The 22,298-nt window shown below is 38.1% G+C and overlaps 1 protein-coding gene across 1 annotated transcript in view; it reads left to right on the top strand.

Moving 5' to 3' along the window:
* LOC107569208 (DNA polymerase zeta catalytic subunit-like) overlaps positions 1–22,298 on the top strand; it is a 111,230-nt gene that overhangs the window by 53,821 nt on the left and 35,111 nt on the right. The window contains exons 5-18 of the mRNA XM_016255229.1: positions 5,142–5,262; positions 5,352–5,446; positions 6,722–6,826; positions 6,917–7,001; positions 8,523–8,647; positions 10,241–10,369; positions 11,135–11,263; positions 13,726–13,972; positions 14,263–14,405; positions 14,508–18,324; positions 18,418–19,286; positions 20,026–20,114; positions 20,236–20,361; positions 20,570–20,762. Of these exons, the coding sequence (XP_016110715.1) occupies positions 5,142–5,262; positions 5,352–5,446; positions 6,722–6,826; positions 6,917–7,001; positions 8,523–8,647; positions 10,241–10,369; positions 11,135–11,263; positions 13,726–13,972; positions 14,263–14,405; positions 14,508–18,324; positions 18,418–19,286; positions 20,026–20,114; positions 20,236–20,361; positions 20,570–20,762 (6,273 nt within the window). The remainder of the gene's footprint in view (positions 1–5,141; positions 5,263–5,351; positions 5,447–6,721; positions 6,827–6,916; positions 7,002–8,522; positions 8,648–10,240; positions 10,370–11,134; positions 11,264–13,725; positions 13,973–14,262; positions 14,406–14,507; positions 18,325–18,417; positions 19,287–20,025; positions 20,115–20,235; positions 20,362–20,569; positions 20,763–22,298) is intronic.

The raw sequence follows: 22,298 nt of genomic DNA, 5'->3' as shown, positions 1-22,298 counted from the left end.
CTGTCGGTGCTTGTAATGATTTTTGCGTCTTTCTCCGACAGTTTAAATGCTTTCACACTGCTGACGTGTGTGCTGCATAATAAAGAGTGCTTGCCTCTCACTCTGCGCTGGTCGCTATTTGATCGCGTCATATCATTGTTCGGTACAATTTATTCGGTCTTTTCGCTATTCGGTTCGTTGCCGAACATTCGGTGCATCCCTAAATATAAATTCACGTTTCGCGCACTTTAATGCCCTTTGAATGTAACGCGTACGTTCCCTTGGAACTGGAATCATGGTGGAATTTCATGTGAAGTCCACTTCGCAGGGCACTTACGGTCGAATAAGACAACGCCTGAATGCTGCTGCCTGAACAAGAGACCTCCTTACTGTAGTGAATGTGTTGACTGGTGTCCCTATCTCGGAAGTGAAAGTGTTGACTGGTGTCACTATCTCGCGAACGCGCCGGCAGATTTCCACCAAATTAGGGGGATCCCTTCAGCTCGAGGAGCCCTCTCGAACGCCCCCCTCCGCGCGTCGGTAGCCCCCCGGGATCGCTTGATCGTTCGGCGCCGGACCGCGAATGTAACCACCTGTAACTCCCGGACCCCGGGGGCTGGTCTCATTCAAAAGCGGGCTTCTAGACGTACACCCGATTCGCGTTCGAGAGGGTTCCTCGAGCTGAAGGAATCCCCCGAATTCGGTGTGGATTCTCCGCGCCATTACGGAGATATGGCCGTTCAATGGTTTTCCATAGACTTAAGCTTTAAAGCGTTTCATCCAGGTCGCCAGTAGCAAACAATGGACAAACTAAGTAATTACACAATTTCAAGCATTTTATCTGCGTTATATGTTCTGTAAAAAAAAAATTCATATCGGCGGCATATTCGGCGATAGGCTCATATCGGCCGATAATATCGGCAAAACGATATATTGGTCAGGCTCTAAAAAGAAGTATTGCATATTTCACTTGTATTGGTATCGACCAGTGTTGGGGAAAGTTACTTTTAAAACTAATGCATTACAATATTGCATTACTCCCTAAAAAAGTAACTAATTACGTTACTTAGTTTTTATGGAAAGTAATGCGTTATATTACTTTTGCGTTACTTTTTAAATATAAGCAGGGCTTGATTGTTTTTAATATTAGAAGTTCTGTTTATAGCAAATATAAAAGCCCTTTCACACCAAAAAGTGTAATGAATAAACCTCAGGCTGAAGCAAATGTAAATTCACGTTTGTACAGTAGAACGCAGGAGAAGATTTATTTAATTATTTAACACTCGTCAGCAATAAAAAAATAAAGCACAATTGTTAGATTATGTAAAGTCATTTTTGCCTATTAGTATCGGTACACCACGTCAAAACCCATAACTCCCCCTCCCCCCCATGATACCACAATGCACAGTGCGGGGTGCTTTGACCAATCACAGAAGAGCTGTCTGGAGGTGTCAGTCTTCACTTGCCTCATGACTACAAAGTCACGTAACTGAGGTTTTTTTAAATGTTTTTTTATTTTTGCTTTTGGAAATGTATCTTTACTCTCTCTAATTATTTAAAAAATGTTAAACTCACTCATGTGATATAGTTAAGGTGTGTGGGAATTACTGCATTGTGATTGCAGAACTTTTGTAAATGTTTAAAATTGTGTGCAAGACAGTCTCACACCCCGTTCAGGCCCTGTTATGTCATATAACAGTATATAGACCTTATGCCCCAAAGAAACAAGTGCACATCTTTAGAATTCTGTCTTCAAACTTCAGTTCTTGCAGTATCTCTATAGCATCACTGTTGAAGAGTAATTAGCTGGTGAAGGGATTTACTTATTGTATAGTTAATGAAAGATATCATGTGCATTTTAATGTTTGAAGCATAACAAATATCAGTAGACCCAAAAAATTTTATGGTTTTTCTTAAATTCACACTACCTTGCTGTGGAAATACAAACTGGAAGACAGAAGAGAAAACTGAAAAGGGGTGCCCAATTATTTTTTTAATTTTATTTTTTTAACATGTCAAGCCTGTTCACAAGTCAAGACTGAATCAAACGCCGAAATCAGCGATCCGACAACTCACTTCCTCACTAAGTTGTCACTCATTTACTGTGTCTCATTTAGAAGGCTGCGTCCTCTGGAGGTCGCATTCGAAGGCTGCATACGTCATCGAGGCTGTCTCATTTCAGAAAAGCAAGTAGGACACTCCGAATGCGACCTTCGAATGAGACCTTCTTTCACAAGAATTCGGAGGATGCATGAGGTGTATCCTTCGCTGCTACAGATAACCCACAATTCTTTGCGTCGCCGTGAACAACCGTTGTTAATTTGAAAAATGCCGGCGCCGGCAGATGTAACGTACACACAAGCGCAGATGTGGTGTTTACAACTTACCTTAATTCGCCTCGGTCAAAACGGATAAACTTTGTTTTAAATATCTTCCTCCTTTTTTTCTCTAATAGATGTCTGCTGTACGTACGCTGCAGTTCCTCAACATTGAACAAAATAAAACAAGTAAAAGCATTTTTTTTCAAATTACTTTCCAAATTTAGAAATAATTTTCCTTTGTTTAAGTAGTGTGAGAGCGCAACGATGCTCTAGATGTGTTGGCATAGCAACGTGATAATTCCGGTTTCCTTTTCCGCCTGTCCTACGAAGGCCGTCTCGTTTCATTCTAGGTTGAGGACACTTCGTACATGCATCCTACAGAGGATTCGACCTCCGGAGGGTGCAGCCTTCTAAATGAGACAGCTATTGTATACTACTCTTAATTATACAGTTAGGTCCATATATACAGTGGGTACGGAAAGTATTCAGACCCCCTTAAAATTGTCACTCTTTGTTATATTGCAGCCATTTGCTCAAATCATTTAAGTTAAATTTTTTTCCTCATTAATGTACACACAGCACCCCATATTGACAGAAAAACACAGAATTGTTGACATTTTTGCAGATTTATTAAAAAAGAAAAACTGAAATATCACATGGTCCTAAGTATTCAGACCCTTTGCTGTGACACTCATATATTTAACTCAGGGGCTGTCCATTTCTTCTGATCATCCTGGAGAGAAAAAAAATTAACTTAAATGATTTTAGCAAATGGCTGCAATATAACAAAGAGTGAAAAATGTAAGGGGGTCTGAATACTTTCCGTACCCACTGTATTTGGACACAGGCACAATTTTTATTATTTTAGCCGTTGACTAAAACATATTTAAGTTATAGTTATATAATGAATATGGGTTTAAAGTGCACACTCTGAACTTTAATTTGAGGGTATTCTCATCACAATAGGAGGAAAATTTCTACTAAATACTGAGCAAAGGGTCTGAATACTTAGGACCATGTGATATTTCAGTTTTTCTTTTTTAATAAATCTGCAAAAATGTCAACAATGCTGTGTTTTTCTGTCAATATGGGGTGCTGTGTGTGCATTAATGAGGAAAAAAAATTAACTTAAATGATTTTAGCAAATGGCTGCAATATAACAAAGAGTGAAAAATGTAAGGGGGTCTGAATACTTTCCGTACCCAATATATTTGGACACAGGCACAATTTTTATTATTTTAGCTGTTGACTAAAACATATTTAAGTTACAGTTATATAATGAATATGGGTTTAAAGTGCACACTCTGAACTTTAATTTGAGGGTATTCTCATCACAATAGGAGGAAAATGTAAGTAATTACAGCTCTTTAATATGTACCCCCCCTCCCCTTTTTCAAGGGACCATAAATAATTGGACAATTGACTCAAAAGCTGTTTTATGGACGTGTGCTATTCCTTCATTATTTCAACATCAATTAAGCAGGTAAAAGGTCTGGAGTTGATTCTAAGTGTGCCATTTGCATTTGGAAGCTGTTGCTGTGAACCCACATCATGTGGTCAAAGGAGATCTCCATGCAGGTGAAAAAGACAATTGTTAGGCTTCAAAATCAAAACAAATCCATCAGAGAGAGAGAGAGCAGGAACATTAGGAGTGGCCAAATCAACAGTTTGGTACATTCTGAGAAAAAAAGAACGCACTGGTGAGCTCAGCAACATAAAAAAGCCTGGGCATCCATGGAGGACAACAGTAGTGGATGATTGGAGGATCCTCTCCATGATAAAGAAAAACATCCAGTCAAGTGAAGAACACTCTCCAGGAGGTAGACGTGTCACTGTCAAAGTCTACAATCAAGAGACGACTTCAGGAGAACAAATACAGAGTGTTCACCACAAGGTGCAAACAAGGCCAGATTAGACTTTGCCAAAAACACCTAAAAAAGCCATACCACTTCTGGAAAAGCATTCTTTGGACGGCTGAAATTAAGATCAACCTGTACCAGAATGACAGGAAGAAAAAAGTATGGAGAAGTCTTGGAACAGCTCATGGTCCAAAGCATACAACATCATCTGTGAAACAAGGTGGAGCAGTGTGATGCATGGCTTCCAGTGGCACTGAGTTACTGGTGTTTAGTGATGATGTGACCGAGGACAGAAGCAGCCGGATGAATTCTGAAGTGTACAGGGATGTACTCTCTGCCCAGATTCAGTCAAATGGAGCAAAGTTGATTGGACGGCGCTTCATGGTACAAATCGACGATGACCCAAAACATACAGCAAAAACAACCCAGGAGTTTTTTCTGCAATGGCCAAGTCAATCTCCTGATCTCAACCCGATTGAGCTGCATTTCACTTGCTGAAGACAAAACTTAAGGCAGAAAGAACAAACAACTGAAGACAGCTGCAGTATAGGCCTGGCAAAGCATCATGAAGGAGGAAACCCAGTCTCTGCTGATGTCCATGAGTTCCAGACTCAAGGCAGTCATTGTCTGCAAAGGATTCTAAACAAAATATCAAAAATTAACATTTTATTTATGATTATATTTAATTGTCCAATTACATTTGAGCCCCTGAAAATGGGAGGACTTCATAAAAAGCTTAGGAATTACAACCACTTTTATATTATATTTTTGTTCAACCCCTTGAATTATAGCTTAAAGTTTGCACTTTAATTTCATCTTGATTGTTTCATTTTAATTATATTCTGGTGGCATACAGAGCCAAAATTATGAAAAATTTGTAATTGTCCAAATATATATGGACCTAACTGTAGTTTTCAAATGATTACATGTACTCTTTGCCTACAACTTGCACCTTTAATACTACTTGTTTCTGATTCTGTAGTAGGAGAGCATATGTCAAATAGAGGGGGTAGCTCCAGCCCATATAAGTATCCCTGCACGTCTAAACTCAGTGATGGCGGGCTGAGTGATACAATGCGCTGGGAGGATGACAACATACCAAGGTGTGTCTGTGTTTTTGCTATACATCAAAACATACCAGCATTGTATGGCATTTTGACCTTTATTTCATGTGTGGCATGTGTTTTTGCAGTTCTCTGATTTTAGAGGAGGTGGAACGGATGAGTGTGTGTGAGCTGGAGGTTGATGCCGTGGCTGCTGATGTTCTCAACCGCCTAGAGATTGAGAGTAAGGATTGGTTGATTTGTTTGTTTGTGTGTGTGTGTGTGAGAGAGAGCAAATCCCTGTCTACACTGGGTAATAACCCGCCTAGAGATTGAGAGTAAGGATTGGTTGATTTGTTTGTTTGTGTGTGTGTGTGAGAGAGAGCAAATCCCTGTCTACACTGGGTAATAATAGCCATGATTGCATAAATCAAGGGATTTAAAATATGGCCATGCAGAATAAGACATTATAATTAATAATAAACAGCCAATATGCTAGTAATATGTGTGCTAATAAGAAACTAGTTAATAGTAAGAATCTCTCTCTAAAGTGAGTGACACTTGTATACACTAATAAAGTACTTTCAAATCATTAACAAACTATTAGTTTATAGTTTATTCATAGTTTATGTATTGTAGTCTCTACATTTGTTAATATATTAATAGGCTTATATACTGTATATTGAGTTCTTAATTTTCACTGTAATTAACACTTTAATCTACCTAATCTAAAGTGAAAACTATTTATGGTTAAAAGCTGTCAACAAAGCATTATCTACCTCTCTACATATGCGCTAATAAAACAATAATAATTGTGTTAAGTACAGTGAATGAAGAACTCACTATTTGTACAATCTATTAATGTATTAACTACAGTTTATAAACTATGAATTAACTATAAACTAATAAACTATAAACTAATAATTGTTGTGCATACTTAATTTATAAAGTGTATATAAATTGTTACCCTAAAGCAGCGGTTTCCAAATCCCAGTCCCCCCGCCGCATATTTTGCATATCTCTCTTAGTTAACACACCTGATTCATATAACCAGCTGGTTAGAAGGGAGCTACGTGCATGAATTGTGTTCCGATTGATATGATCCCTACACCGTGTTCATTGCTCCCTACTCCCTGAGCAGGGGAAATCCAAGGACTGGGATTGGGAAACGCTGCCCTAAAGGGTTAGTGCAAGGCAAGCACATTGCATGTATATGACCTATTTTTCAGCGATATTCAGTATGAAATTTGACTGTTTGATTCATAGATTATATTGGCTCAAATAGATTGCTTATACAGAATTTTTTTTTTTTTGACATGGACTACTCGGTTACAAAATTTTAGTTTAAATGTTCATAAAATTAGTTGTTTTATTTAGTTGTAAAATTAGAAAAGCAACATGGTAAAATCAAACTTTGTTGGAATCAACTGTGCACATTAAGTCTCTCTGGAGTTGTGTTATTTGTGTAGTAAATTTTATGAGTATGCTTTTTTTTGTTTGTTTTGCATTTTGTGTCCAGATCAGATTGGGAGAAACCCTGGTCTTCAGGCCATCTGGGAGGATGAGAAACAGCGACGACAGGAGAGATGTCAAAGTTCTCATATTGACATGCCTGAATCACAAGGTGAGAAAAGATCTTGTATGGAATTTTTTTTTTTTTTGCAGCACCACTATTAATATTATTTACGATGTTGCGCGATGGCTACTGTTTCAGATCGAGGCTTTGTAGAGTTTGCAGAGAGTGAAAAAATCTTCATGAAGAGATTCAAAGAAATTCTCAAGGAAAATGAATTTGACATGTGAGTGAAGTTTTCCATATGTTTCTAATAAATGTGTTTTCCATCTCCAGGTTGGAAGCAAAATAAATAAATATGTGAATTTCTGTCTAACAAAGTGTACAATAGAAATTGAGGGACAAAACGTTTCAATGCAATGTTATAATCACTACCCACGGTCCTGACAACTGTATGGAAACCACATCTATGCAAAAAATTGAAGAAGCAGGTACAACCATTTGTAACACACTAGTGCAAATAATTTGATCATTTACCATGCTTTACTCTTCTAGTTATTTACCTATAGAGACTAATGAATCAGAAATCGTGTACATTTACAGAAAATAGCTTAAGCTTAAGGCAAGTCAGTTCACTGAATTGAGATTTCCAAAATTGAAAAGTTTCAATGATATATTTTGAGTAAGCAATACAATGTCAACAATAGTACAACATTTAGTATATTTCCTAAGTTGTGGTTCTATCAAAAAGGTGACTGAAGGACAGAGGTTCCATTTCTACAGTTGCTATATTAAGCATTAATTAGGTATTCTTTTTCCGTCTCCTCTGGAATTAGGTATGTTGTCAAATGTTGAATTCAGCTTAGCTAACTGCAAGGGTAATTGGCTGCAGTTAAACAGTGAGACAGCTGGATGTGTGTAATCCGCTATTACATGCTTTTTAGAGTCTAAAGGTAGGGAAGAATAACATTTGTGGTAGTGGGGACAGGCAGTCAGTACCTCTCTGCTACCTGAAGTAGTAAAATACAGACCAAACATTTACAAGGCAAAAGAAACCATTTTCTTCACAAAGAAAGCAAAATTAAACTTCAGGAGGGGTCAAGGCCAACATAACCAAAACATCCCACTAACTATAAATGAAAAACAGTCTACACAGACAGTGCATCAGAAATAAAAATAAAAAGGCTAAGCTTTCTTCTTTTTTAACCATAAAACAAGGAAACTTGGGGGAAAAAAAATAAGGTATGTAAATGGCAGCCACTTCTAGTCTTAAAGCTTACAGTTTTATAAAACATAATTTAATTATTATGGATTATAGTGGTGAGAGTAGACAACCGTATTACACAGTCCCTCTTGTCATTTAGGGGGAAATTAACATTACTAGAAAAATACATCAACATAGCACCAGCCAACAGAGGTATGTGCGCTTCAGTCCTCCACACTCAAGTTTAATGAATCAGCTTAGCTTTAATCTTGGGTCATTGTTGATGGTAACAAGAATAAATTACCAATCTTGAGCTCCACCCAACATGATGTCAGAGTCTAAAGAAAAGAGAGAAAACAAAGAAGGAGCAAAATACAAATATACCTCTTCACAAATCAAATGTATAACATACAAATAAAATAAAATATATGTCTTAGGACATAACACAGCCCAAACCCACACATGCATAAACTCACACACTCGCACACCATCATCTCTGGTGAAGGTGTAAGGATGCTAATAGAAGTAGGTGGAATGAATGTTTGCTGTATTGAATTGCTTGAGAGTGGGCAGGCAGGGCTTGATGTTTATCTTGTTTTGTAGGACTCAAACTGGGTCTGAAGTTGACTCTTTCCCTGAGCTCTCACTCTATCCTACTGTGCTGAGCCCAGATGACTTGCCTTGCATACCTGCCAGCCAAGTGAATGTGCATCAATATGCATTTAAAGGTGAGGTGCACAGTCGCAATTAACCCCTTGACCACATATACAATTACTCTAAAAACAGTAAAATTTTTAAAAGCCAAGAATAAATCTAAATACTATAAGATAAATATAGCACTGTACTCTGTCACAGTCACAATTTTGTTTATGGGTCATTAAATTTTGCATATGGGACAAATTTTGCTTTTTAATTGGGATAATTTTGTAAATTTTTAAAGTTAAAGTTCCACTGAAATTCACTTTTATGGGTTTTGTTCTATGCAAGATGTTGTTCTACTACTACATCACATGATGGTCATTTCAATCAATGTCAAGACAAGTCATATAACCTTTATTTCTCAAACAGCTGTAACCGAGAACATTCTTTTTTATGTTGCAAGACCAAACATTTCATCCAGTTTGAACAGGTTATTTTCAGTACAGGTACACCTTGGAAGGTACTCTTAGTGGAAGGAAATAAATAAATTTTAGTTTTGTTTTGTTATATTGTTAATATTCTCTTGATAGTCCTGTCCTAGTCAGTGAGGACTACATCATTGGAAGATAACAGAACTCTGAAGATTCACCAGAAGTAATGTGCCAGTCCTGTTCTCAGTAGCAGTGCAGGAAATATTGCCACAGTTTATATGAAGAATTATGTTAACACTAGCCTCATAGAAAATTGCTTGAATGGGTCCTTTAGCACAAAATACCCCACTGATCATACATTACACCATGATGTCAATATCCATTTTTGGCTGGAAGCAAAAATTATGATTTTTTTTCCCATAACCTTTATTTCTCAAACAGCTGTAACCGAGAACATTCTTTTTTTATGTTGCAAGACCAAACATTTCATCCAGTTTGAACAGGTTATTTTCAGTACAGGTACACCTTGGAAGGTACTCTTAGTGGAAGGAAATAAATAAATTTTAGTTTTGTTTTGTTATATTGTTAATATTATCTTGATAGTCCTGTCCTAGTCAGTGAGGACTACATCATTGGAAGATAACAGAACTCTGAAGATTCACCAGAAGTAATGTGCCAGTCCTGTTCTCAGTAGCAGTGCAGGAAATATTGCCACAGTTTATATGAAGAATTATGTTAACACTAGCCTCATAGAAAATTGCTTGAATGGGTCCTTCAGCACAAAATACCCCACTGATCATACATTACACCATGATGTCAATATCCATTTTTGGCTGGAAGCAAAAATTATGATTTTTTTTCCCGTGTGTATCTTTAAATGCAAGTGAGCTGCTGCACCCTGTGCACCCTTTCCTGAAAAAGGCTGTGCCTTTACAGCTCATGCCTTGGTTACTATAGCAACAATGAACAAAACATCTGCTTGTTTTTGATTATCATCTCTATTGCACTCATGAAACGTTAAAAAAAAAGTGACGTTGAAAAACTAAGCAGTTCAGGTGTTTGAGGGAGTTCAGAAACAATGTTTACTAATATAGAGAATAACTATCTTTGGAGTGCACTTTATGCTTCGTAATATTGCAGATTGTTTTCATGCACAAACCGCAACATTGTACATTAAAGGGAAAAAAGTATGATAGGACCCCTTTCAAATTGAATGTATTATTAAAAATGTTTCCTTTTTTCACCATATAGACGCAAAAAGGCATGGTGGGAAAGATGTTGAAGTGGCAGTTGTTGATGAAGAGGCCATTTTGAGTTTGTTGGAGAACAGTCAGACCTTCCTCCCTCATTCTCAGGGACCCAACCAATCAGCAATACTTGGTACTGAGATTATCACTAACTAATATATCTGTTTCAACAAGCAAAAACTCTTACCTTTTCCCTTGATTGTTTTCACACTGCAATTTTTTTCCTTCAATAAAAAAATATTAAAAAATTGTTTTTTTTCTGAGATCCAAACATACAGTAAAATATCATTGGAAGATAACAGAACTCTGAAGATTCACCAGAAGTAATGTGCCAGTCCTGTTCTCAGTAGCAGTGCAGGAAATATTGCCACAGTTTATATGAAGAATTATGTTAACACTAGCCTCATAGAAAATTGCTTGAATGGGTCCTTCAGCACAAAATACCCCACTGATCATACATTACACCATGATGTCAATATCCATTTTTGGCTGGAAGCAAAAATTATGATTGTGTGTATCTTTAAATGCAAGTGAGCTGCTGCACCCTGTGCACCCTTTCCTGAAAAAGGCTGTGCCTTTACAGCTCATGCCTTGGTTACTATAGCAACAATGAACAAAACATCTGCTTGTTTTTGATTATCATCTCTATTGCACTCATGAAACGTTAAAAAAAAAGTGACGTTGAAAAACTAAGCAGTTCAGGTGTTTGAGGGAGTTCAGAAACAATGTTTACTAATATAGAGAATAACTATCTTTGGAGTGCACTTTATGCTTCGTAATATTGCAGATTGTTTTCATGCACAAACCGCAACATTGTACATTAAAGGGAAAAAAGTATGATAGGACCCCTTTCAAATTGAATGTATTATTAAAAATGTTTCCTTTTTTCACCATATAGACGCAAAAAGGCATGGTGGGAAAGATGTTGAAGTGGCAGTTGTTGATGAAGAGGCCATTTTGAGTTTGTTGGAGAACAGTCAGACCTTCCTCCCTCATTCTCAGGGACCCAACCAATCAGCAATACTTGGTACTGAGATTATCACTAACTAATATATCTGTTTCCACAAGCAAAAACTCTTACCTTTTCCCTTGATTGTTTTCACACTGCAATTTTTTTCCTTCAATAAAAAAATATAAAAAAATTGTTTTTTTTCTGAGATCCAAACATACAGTAAAATATATTACTCTAGTAAAATGATACATTTTCTCAGTGTAAACATTATATACAGTGGGGCAAAAAAGTATTTAGTCAGCCACCAATTGTGCAAGTTCTCCCACTTAAAAAGATGAGAGAGGCCTGTAATTTTCATCATAGGTATACCTCAACTATGAGAGACAAAATGAGAAAACAAAAATCCAGAAAATCACATTGTAGGATTTTTTAAGAATTAATTGGTAAATTCCTCGGTAAAATAAGTATTTGGTCACCTACAAACAAGCAAGATTTCTGGCTCTCACAGACCTGTAACTTCTTCTTTAAGAGGCTCCTCTGTCCTCCACTCGTTACCTGTATTAATGGCATCTGTTTGAACTTGTTATCAGTATAAAACACACTGCATTTCTGTTTTGAGCTGAAGATGACCAGTAGAGTTACAACGAAGCGCTTGCAGCGCAACTCAACCAAATGCTTCTTATATGAGATCATGTATACACGATATATATATAAACCGGCTGAAATGTTTTGAAATCACTTGTACCTACCTGATTTAAAAAATCCAGTCTTTCACTCTGCCTGTGTCAATTTGTGTCTTGTTAAAGTTTTACATCCCTGCCACCAAGATGCTCCTCTGTCAGTCACGGATTATGGAAAGTGAAACTTAAATCTGTAGGGGTGGTTGGATTTATTCACGCACGTTAAAATATTTATTTGAAGCTTCTTTCTTTTCAGATTCTTATTTACATCATTATCATAATAGGCTGTATATTTACTTATTGGGCGAAAACAGGTAGTTCTATGAGAAATTAGACATTGAGCACCCCCATATAGCCAAAATGGCATGATCATAACACCTCAGCGAATATTCGACAGTGAGATTGGTAGTCGAATCAGGCTCCTCCCATCGAAGCATCGAATCGTCGACTATTCGGGGTCACCCCTAGACTAAAATGCCTACTGCTCAACTACATATACTATAGTCTACTAAGAATACAAAAAAAACTGCTGCATACTGCATCAAAACCATTAAACCTGTGGAACACAGGTTTTGCTGAAAGCAGAAAATGTGCACTCTCATTTTCCATGTCATTGATGGAACGTCACAACAATTTTCAAACCTCTAAATATTACTGCACTCGAGCAAAAGTGCAAGTCAAGCACAGTCCCAGCAGGCTCTCACGTTTAATCAATTAGCTACTACGGCTCTGAGAGCAGTAGGTCAACACGCTACCGACTTCAACAGCAAACGTAGACCTTTGGAGTCTCACGTAGACTGCAGTTGGCGTGCAACATCCCAGACTTGTCAGGCACTGAGAGAGCCACCTGGAAGCACCAAGTTCCCGTGAGTGGGTGGTGCAGTCGGGTCAGGCTGAGAGTGTGAAACCTTGAGCCCGGCATCGGAAGAACACATGGTGCATGGGAGGATGCATGCAACACCTCTGCTTATAAACCACATGTCCACAGGAGGCCTGGCACCACCGTTTCAAGCTTTATACCTCTGCAGGCGGTGGCAAAACAGCCATAGAACCAGTCTGGGCTTGTCCCTTTCTGAAAAACACTATATGACACTATATAATCTTTGGAGGGAGTTGAAAATCCGTGTTGCCCAGCGACAGCCCCAAAACATTACTGCTCTAGAGGAGATCTGCATGGAGGAATGGGCCAAAATACCAGCAACAGTGTGTGAAAACCTTGTGAAGACTTACAGAAAACGTTTGACCTCTGTCATTGCCAACAAAGGGTATATAACAAAGTATTGAGATTAAATTTTGTTATTGACCAAATACTTATTTTCCACCATAATTTGCAAATAAAATCTTTAAAAATCCTACAATGTGATTTTCTGGATTTTTTTTCTCATTTTGTCTCTCATAGTTGAGGTATACCTATGATGAAAATTACAGGCCTCTCTCATCTTTTTAAGTGGGAGAACTTGCACAATTGGTGGCTGACTAAATACTTTTTTTCCCCACTGTATATTCAGTTTTGTTTGTATTTTTATATTTTATATAACATTCACTAGATTTATGGTTAAAAAATATGGCAGTAGGAAAAAGTGAATTTCAAAATATATTAAGACTTGTTTTAAGATAATGTATTTTAATGTGTTACATGCTTTTCAAGTAAACACATGTTTTGGATATTTATACTGGAAAACACAAAAACCGATGAAAAAAAAAAAGATTATTTTGCAGTACTTTGTGTGCGTATCTTTATATTAAAAATTTTGTTTTGCATGTGTGTACATATGCATGATTCCACTTTTCTTCTACAGTACATGCTCTAATTATATTTTCAAGATTACATTTACATTTTCCACAATGTTTTAACAGACAGCAGTCAAGACCAGGCTATGGTTGATGTATTTGAAGCATTGGCTGATGATGGATTTAGAGCCGACAGGTCCAGAGCAGTGTCCCAGCAGCTGTCAGGGATTTCTAGCTGCGTCTGTAACAGTGATGATGAGGAAGCTGGGCCTGAGCTGGAGAAAGAGGAGTCAGAGCTCAGTAGAATCATGTCCCAAAGATGGGACTGTGACATGCCAGGACCTTCTGCTGGGCAAAGGTCACCAGATTTCCCGTTAGTATTGTTGGAATTGTCTAGTATATGCTTTTAATTCTTGTTTGCATTAATTATATAGTTATTTTAACTACATTATACAGTTCTTATTATATGTTATATGGTCAGTCAGGTTCATTTGAGCAGAAAGCTTAACTTATTATACCTTTCTTAACAGGCATTCAGAATAGACCTCTTAGGAAAACACTGGCTGGTCCACAGCAGATGGTGCCTGTGTGATGTTATGCATTTCGATTATTTAAATTGATGGCATGTTGTTTAATCATAATCTGTGTTGCCTTCCTGCGCAGATTATGTATGAAAGAAGCAAACGAAAGCTCCAGTGAAGAGCAGCAGGCCTCATCAGATGAAGATATATATTGGAAGGGAAACAGTGCTGCTCTTACTGATCTGTCCATTCCACAGTTGGATGGAGCTGCAGATGAGAATAGCGGTAAGTAGAATTTTAATTAATTTAATTTAATAAATTGGAATGAAAAGTATGATTGCTTTTGGTGCAGTGGTATATACATACTTGCTGTCATGTTTCCTGTAGATTCATCACTAACAGACAAGGAATCCCGGACACGCTCATCTCTAAAAGCAACAGACAAGATCCTTGGTAGCAGAAATGTTTTTCCAAATGAAGCTGTTCGTATGGAGCCACCATCTTCTGCTAAAATTGTTATTGAATACCACTGTGCTGAGCAGAAACTCAATCAAGAGGATTTAGCAGAAAAGCATTTAAAAAGTGAAGAGGCAAATGAATTTTCAACTGGATTAAGAGTTAACAAAGAGGTGCCATATTTTCCACCAGTTAAACACCCAATTCCTTTTAAGACCGCAAATATACCTAAACTTGGTGCTGAAAAAATAGGTGTGCACTCTTTGTACACTGATGAAAACCAAGCCACTGGCCTTAATCAGCCAGATCCTGATGATTCAATTTTTGGAAACTCTAAGCTTGCCCAGAGCATAAAAAATTCTACCAGTATTAAAAATGTGGAAAAGAACCATTTATCCATCCCCGAGAATCACAAGAGCTTCTTTGTATGTTACTCTGAGCTTATGAACTGTCCCACCAAGACTGAAATGCAACTCAATCCAAATGACTGCAGAAGACCAGTGATAAGTTTTGACCAGACACAAAGCCCTATGGAAGAGAGCCAAGCTTTGGGCCCTCAAGAAGATGAAACGGGACGGGATAAAAAAGAGGAAGATGTCAGCAAACTGAAAATAAGATATGAGGATTATCAAGAGAATAAAACTGAGAGGACCATTGTGGCACAACAGGAGGCACACTACAAATTTTTCCCAAGCGTTATTCTGTCTAATTGCCTGTCCAGACCCATCAAGAAACCGACTGGGAATGGTTGCTCTACCTTAGACCATCCTGAACAGCGAAGGTCAAGGTTAAAGTTGATCAAAAAGAAAACAACGTTGGGTCAAAAAAGGGAAAGTCCTGTGAGGACCCCTTCTCCTATGAAAGAGGAAGCCACAGCACTTCTTTCCAACGCTCTAGGCTCTCTTAACCAGAAAGAAATGTATAAGGAGGTTGACATGGAAACGTCAGATCCACCAACCATTGAAGGTTTGATTAAGAACTCAGTAGAGGATAAACTTGCAGATATTCCTTCCAAAATCTCTTGCACCAAGGTGTCCAGTTTACCAGGTAGCAAATATACCTTGCGGGCAAAAAGGAAAATGAGTTACAACAGTGAAAATGGAGATCAGGCAAGTTCAGGTTCTTTCAAACAAGCTTTGGTGCAACATGAAGGCCTTAAGGGCAAAGATCATGACTTTAGCCAAAAAAAGAGGAAACTGACAAAAAAAGAGCCACCAATCATCATTAAATATATAATCATTAACAGATTCAAAGGTCAGAAAAACATGTTAGTGAAGATTTCTAAAATTAACGCTGATGAAACGTGCACCGTTTTAACATCAGAAAAACTTGCAGAATACAAAAAGCTTGCTCCTCTCAAAGAATTCTGGCCCAAAGTACCAGAGTCTACAGCAGTGAAGTACCCGCTACTTGAGCCAAAAGTAAAGAAGTGTCCCAAACGAAAGGCTAAGGTGAACCCAGTGTCAAAGAGGGCCGGCACCTCTCCAAAATCTAGGTGTCCACGAGCTGGTCAGACTAGGAGGGTGAAGCATGCAAAAGCACTGATAACTTTACCGAAATTACCCCCTCCATGGCCTTGTTATAATGAGTTCACTGATGACTGCTGTACAGAGTATTCTGATGTGATGGTGGAGTTGGGTTATTTGTCAGAAAGAGCCTCCAGTCCTACTGATTCAACCCCACCTAGATGTTGGTCTCCTACTGAGCCCTTACTGGGATCAAATTCAAATCTAATAAACCCACATAATGATCCATGTCTAGGTTCATCCTATCAAGTACTAGCTCCAAAACCATACCAAAGAGGTCTTTGGGATAGAAGCAGAACACCCAGGTCTAAAAAGACTTCTGCTACCAGCCCAAAAAGACAAGCTAATACTACAACAGATTCAGTGACAACTGTGGATTCACAGAGGAAAGGTATTCGAGCGGCTTCAAGGAGACATAAGAAACGTTGTGAAAGTATTGAAGGAATTGTTCTGGAAGATGACACATCTACCTCTCAGAAAGACAGGATGCTGAATGAGAAGCAAGTCCCAAGAAAAAAGCAGGTCCAACGTGAGAAGAGTGATAATTCACAGGCTCCACATTCAGTTAACAATGCACCTATTACTTCCTCATATGATGACTTAACTCCTTATCAACATCCCAGTTCTCTAAAAAGCAGTCAAGAGGACTTTACTATCAGTTGTTCAGGCTCTCAAACAGAGGTCACCAGCACTGGAAAAAAATCTAATCAAGATGTTGTTTTTGTCTTCAATACTATTGCCTCAAATGACTCACAGATTGTCTTCAATCCCTGTATTGAAAAATCTCTAAATCATATTCTTTCCTCATCCACCAAGATGGTTGGACATCCATGTTCCGTCATCACATACAGCAGTTCCAATTCAAAATCACAAAATATGAGTCAAGATGGGACTATCACAAAAAAACTATATAAATTCAAATCAGAGGTCTCTGGCCATGGGGAAAACCCCAAAACTATACAGCATTTGCAGTCAACCAGAAAAACGATCAAAAAATCAAGAAGACCGCAAACAAAAAAGAAAGATACCATGACAACTTTATTGGAGTCTGTCGATTGTAGATCCTCCCTTATGCCCTCTGCTAAGAGTGCAATTAAAGCTGGATTTCACACAGGTCTTACATTGTCCTCAGACCCTAAAATTGACGAAATGTGTGTTCCTGAGTTGCCTTCTGGGCTCGCTGTCTTGAAGGAACTTCTCCAGAAGAGGCAGCTCGAGGCAGGACAGGAACCAAATGAAAACGATTATGTGACTCAGGATATGTCTTCTACCTGTCAACCTACAGATATTCTCAAAACAGCCAAATCTAAAACCGCTCATTCATCAACATCAAGAAAACCAAGGGGTGCAAGAACTAAAGTGCCAAAAGAGTTACAGTTCAAAATCAGAAGTAATAAAATTAAACAGGATGATTTGAGAATTTACCATCTTTCATCAGATGACAGTCCTGTGTTTTTCTCTGACCCTGGCTTTGACAGCTGTTGCTCTATTGATGATAGCTTGTCCCCAGAGCTCCCAGACAATTACAGCTTTGATATCAATGCCATTGGGCAAACAGAGTTTTCCAGTCTTTATTCTGGTAACCAGTTTGTGTTAACTGATAGGAACTTGCCTCAGAAGTTCCTCAGTGATGTCAGTCAGGAGGCAATCAATGCCCTTGTTGGGTTAGGCGACAGGACACAAAAGTTGTTTGATGTTGATGAGAGCAGCAAGCATGAACAGGACTTGCATAAGTCTGGGGCTCTTAGTCCAGAACTGTTTGATAAGTCATTTTGTGAAAGTGGCAAAGTTTATCCCAATAAGGTATCTTTTGATTCAGAAAAGATTTTTAGCAAAGATTGGGGGGGCTGTTTAGGTAAAATCCATGGCGTCAGCCACTTTCAGGACTTTCATTGTGAAAAGAAAGATGTGTTGCTTGACCCAGAGCCCTTTCCCCCCCTTACTTCTGCTTCATTTGCTTATAATGGTGTTTCCCCAAATAGTGATCCCCTAGATGGCAGTTCAGCAACACCAAGCAGTTCCCCACAGTCCATCAACTCGCTGTACCAGCTGAAAAATGGAGGTCAGAGTTCAAAAAGTGGGGGAGCTCACATTCTCAAACCTCTCATGTCTCCACCTACTCGGGAAGAAATCTTAGCTACTCTGATGGCTCTGGACCTCTCAGAAGCCACCTACCAGGAACCATTCTGCAGTGACCCATCAGATGCAACCTTGAAGCCAAGGTAACATTTATAATGGATTACCTGCATGGGTTTTGTTTTTGTATATTCTTTTAAGTTACTGTTTTTTGTTTTGTTTTGTTTTTTTTCCCACAGGGAGGTTGGTGGTCGGAAGTTGATTTTGGAAACCAGGCTGGTGAATGAACTAGTTGAATTTCATGGAGACTTATCTCAAAACGGCTTACAATTTTGGAAAATTGCATTTTCTGCAATGACAAATCAAGCCTCTGCACCAGACAATTGGTGTAAATTCTCTATATTGACCAAGGACCAAAACCCATTTTCTGGCAGTGATCAAAAAGTGATTATGCTTCCCTGCAAGTGTGCCCCAAGTCGAGAACAGGTGCAGCTCTGGCTGCAAGCCAAAAAACAGTATGAGTGCCTTCAGAGTGATGGGAAACAAATGGGTGGCCAGACAACTGTGGAACTTGGAACATATGACAGGACCTCACCTCAAAATGAGGACTCTAATTTACCTTCCTCAGAGAATCATGATAAAAGGTGGAAGAAAAAAGATGAAAAGTCTTCAGAGTTGCAGAGTATCAGTAGGAATGGCTTAAGTTTACCACTCCATATTTCACCAGTTAATGCAGCTTCATCTAACAGTAGCCCTAAGAGTACAAAAGGCATCTTGGACATAGAGACAAACAAAGGTTGTCCGATCACTCCTCCAAATTCTCCTGATCTTTCTACATTGCAACAAAGGCCTGCTGAGAGTAAACAAGAGGAGAACATGGAGGATTTGACTGATGTATTACAATCCCCCGGCTTGAACCTGTCTCAAAATCTCAATGACACATCACTTGAAAATGTACAGCCAAAGGACCTCTTGAGTCCATCAGTTTTTCATGTTAAAAACCTAGATTCTGATGTCAAATGCTCTTACCTGCTCCATAGCACACCTGTCCACCAGAGAAGCTACATTGATGACGATGGGTCTAGCTACAGTCCAATAAGAAATGAAGGTATAGTTTTATGGTTTTTTTCTTGAAAGTTTGAATGTTTTAACTAAGTTGTTCAGCTCTGTTATCTATAATGGGTTCCCAAACATTTTCAGACTGGAACCCGCCTAATGATGAGAGGTAAATTCTTTTGTCTCGATGGGGTTGACATAGGGCTTGGAAATAAACAATATCACATCGAGATCATTATAAAATTGGTCAATGACTATGATAAGCTGTGGACATTTTACTCAATTGTGATTAATCTATCAGTCTATAAGAGCAGAAATAAATGCGACAACAGCCAGTCAGTGCATGTCGCTAATAGGGCTGCGTGTTCTGCTTTTTTCTTTGTGAATGAATGGCATAGTTTTGTCTGCTACACAACCAAGGACATGAACACATTCATTTTATTACCATAGCTACTCTGACAGTCACTTTTCACTGTTTAATTTTAGAAAAGCTACCGTCAAATACTCAGTGAAACTCAAAGATCTTCATGGCAAACTGCCAAAATAAAAGTTTGGTTTAATTTGAAGAAATTATGACAAATATTACTATTGTACTATTACTATTACAATTATAGTTGTAAAATAATTATATTTTCTTTTGCTGATAAGATCAGGAAAATTGTGAATAAGTCATGCTTACTTGTCTTATGCAGTCATGCTTACTAGACAATATATTTCCAAAAAAAGATGTCTACTAAGCTTTTACATGTATCTTTTCATTGAAAAACTCTTTTGGATCTGTTTTTGTACAGACATAGAGCCCAGATCACAGCGACTACTTCAGAAGGGTAACAAAAACAAAGATGCTTTACGGAGAGTTTTGCTTACCACACAAATGAAGGTCAGATGAATTTATTCAGATGAAAGTTAATGAATTTATGAATCTCCTGAAGTTTCAATCTTATAATCCTTGTTTAGTATTTTATAGGGTTTTTATAGCATATGCATTATATCCCTTACAGAATCAGCTTACCACTATGAATGTTCCGAAGAGAGAAAACTCCCAGATTGAGGGACCATCGATCTGTAATTCATATGGTTTTAAAGTCAGTATGCAGAACTTGCAGGAGGCCAAAGCATTGCATGAGGTAGGATCTTCTTTTGACTGTGTTTTAGTAAGAACTGCTTTCATTAAACTGAGTGATTAATCAAACTTACATAAACACGTAAAATATAGTTTTAACAAAGGGGGGAAAAAAGCTTTGTCTTCATGTCATGTCACATGGCTAGAAACTCAAGTTTATTTTTATGGGAATTCAACTGATCTCATCTTACGTTTTTATCTCCCTGCTATAGGTACAGCACCTCACAATGATAAGCATGGAGCTTCATGCAAGGACTCGTCGTGACCTTGAGCCTGACCCTGAATTTGACCCAATTTGTGCTTTGTTCTACTGCCTCAGTTCTGATGTCTCTCTCCCAAATTCTGACACTACCCAGATGACAGGTGCCATTGTCATTGATAAAGATTGTTGTTCTTCAGCTCAAGGTGAGATTGGTGTTGTGTTTGTTTATTACTGATGTGTGTACCAATTGTAATTGTAAATTACAAAAAAAAAAAAGGAGCACCTAACTATAAATCAACTTAATGTTGATCAGGGATGTGTTTCCTTTACAACATAACTTGCTGATTAACCACCTTGGTATGATGCATTGTAGTGGAAATTAACTAGCTAGTCATGACTGTTTCCCAAACGCTGTTGCATCCCTAATTTTTTAACCACATTAGTTCAAGGGCCATTGTTAATGACATCACACGCATGTGGTAGAGTAATAACTTGTGCCAAGTAATTGATTTGAGATCTCCGAGATGCTGTGTGAGTATCCACAAAACTGGAAGACTTTCTGAATGTATTTAAAGGTGCACTAAGCGATTTTTTTTTGCCAAACAATGTTGATATTTGAAAGCACCAAAACGAACACGCCCATACCCCAACAGGACCTCGCCCCTATTTTGAAATCTCTGCCCCACACGTACGTACACAACCAAGGCAACGACAATCGCAGAAGCAAGCGAAGATGACACGCAAGCATATTCAAACAAAAGCCAACACGGATAAGTTGTGTGAAATGAAGCAAAATCAATGTTACTCGCCTATCAAGAAGAAACGACGTAACCTCGGCGTCCAATTCGAGCCCTTCCCGCTCCTTGAGTTCTCCTTGAGTTCTCTCCACTGCTGGAAAGCTGCTCCGATATTTACGCGGGTCCTACCTCTTGCTTAATCGTAACCCTTCTTTTTAATGTTTTGTTTCGCTGATATCTATAGTCAATCTGCTAATATCCATCCTGTGCACTCAAACTGAGCGCTCTCTTCTCTGTCATTACAAGACACGCCCCCTTACTGCTGATTGGCTACAAGTGTGTTTTGGGACTCGGTCTGACACTGTGGTCAAAAGCGTTTTTTAAAAATCGCTTAGTGCACCTTTAAGCAATAGGCTATGGCTATTTTAGAAAGGTACGTTTAAAAGATGAAAAATTGAATCAATAGATTATGAATAGGTTATTGCTTTTGTGTGTGTATAATATGCAATCATGTAATCAACAAAAGTAACTAGTCTGATTGCAAGTATTTTAAAATGTGTCCTTAATTTTTGGAATCTGATTACGTAATCCATATTATATGTAATTAGTTACTACCCAGCACTGGGGAAGAAAATTACGTAATCCTTAAAAGGTAAAATAGAGGATTAAAATTAGGAACGTTTTGTTTGTTATTTTGGCCTGGTCAGCTCTCAAACCTAAACTTCCAAAAAAAAACAAAAAAAAAACTTCATTATTGTTTTGCAAGTCATTGTCTATGAAAGTCCTTTCATGTTTCTCCTTTTCTCTAGACAGGGCGTAACACTTAGTTAGCACATAGTGTTATAATTAGATTTATTGCACAGCATTCTACAAGGCATAATTCTAAAGTAGTGCTGCCTTATGATTAATCACGATTAATCGCATCCAAAATAAAACTTTTTGTTTACATAATATACGTGTGTACTGTGTATATTTATTATGTATATATAAATACACACACAT

The sequence above is a fragment of the Sinocyclocheilus grahami genome, unplaced genomic scaffold (assembly GCF_001515645.1).
Source record: "Sinocyclocheilus grahami isolate Dianchi unplaced genomic scaffold, SAMN03320097.WGS_v1.1 scaffold1323.1, whole genome shotgun sequence".
In the NCBI taxonomy this organism is placed as follows: Eukaryota; Metazoa; Chordata; class Actinopteri; order Cypriniformes; family Cyprinidae; genus Sinocyclocheilus; species Sinocyclocheilus grahami.
The sequence above is the reverse complement of the archived record's forward strand: the minus strand, read 5'-3'. Positions and strand labels throughout refer to the sequence as shown.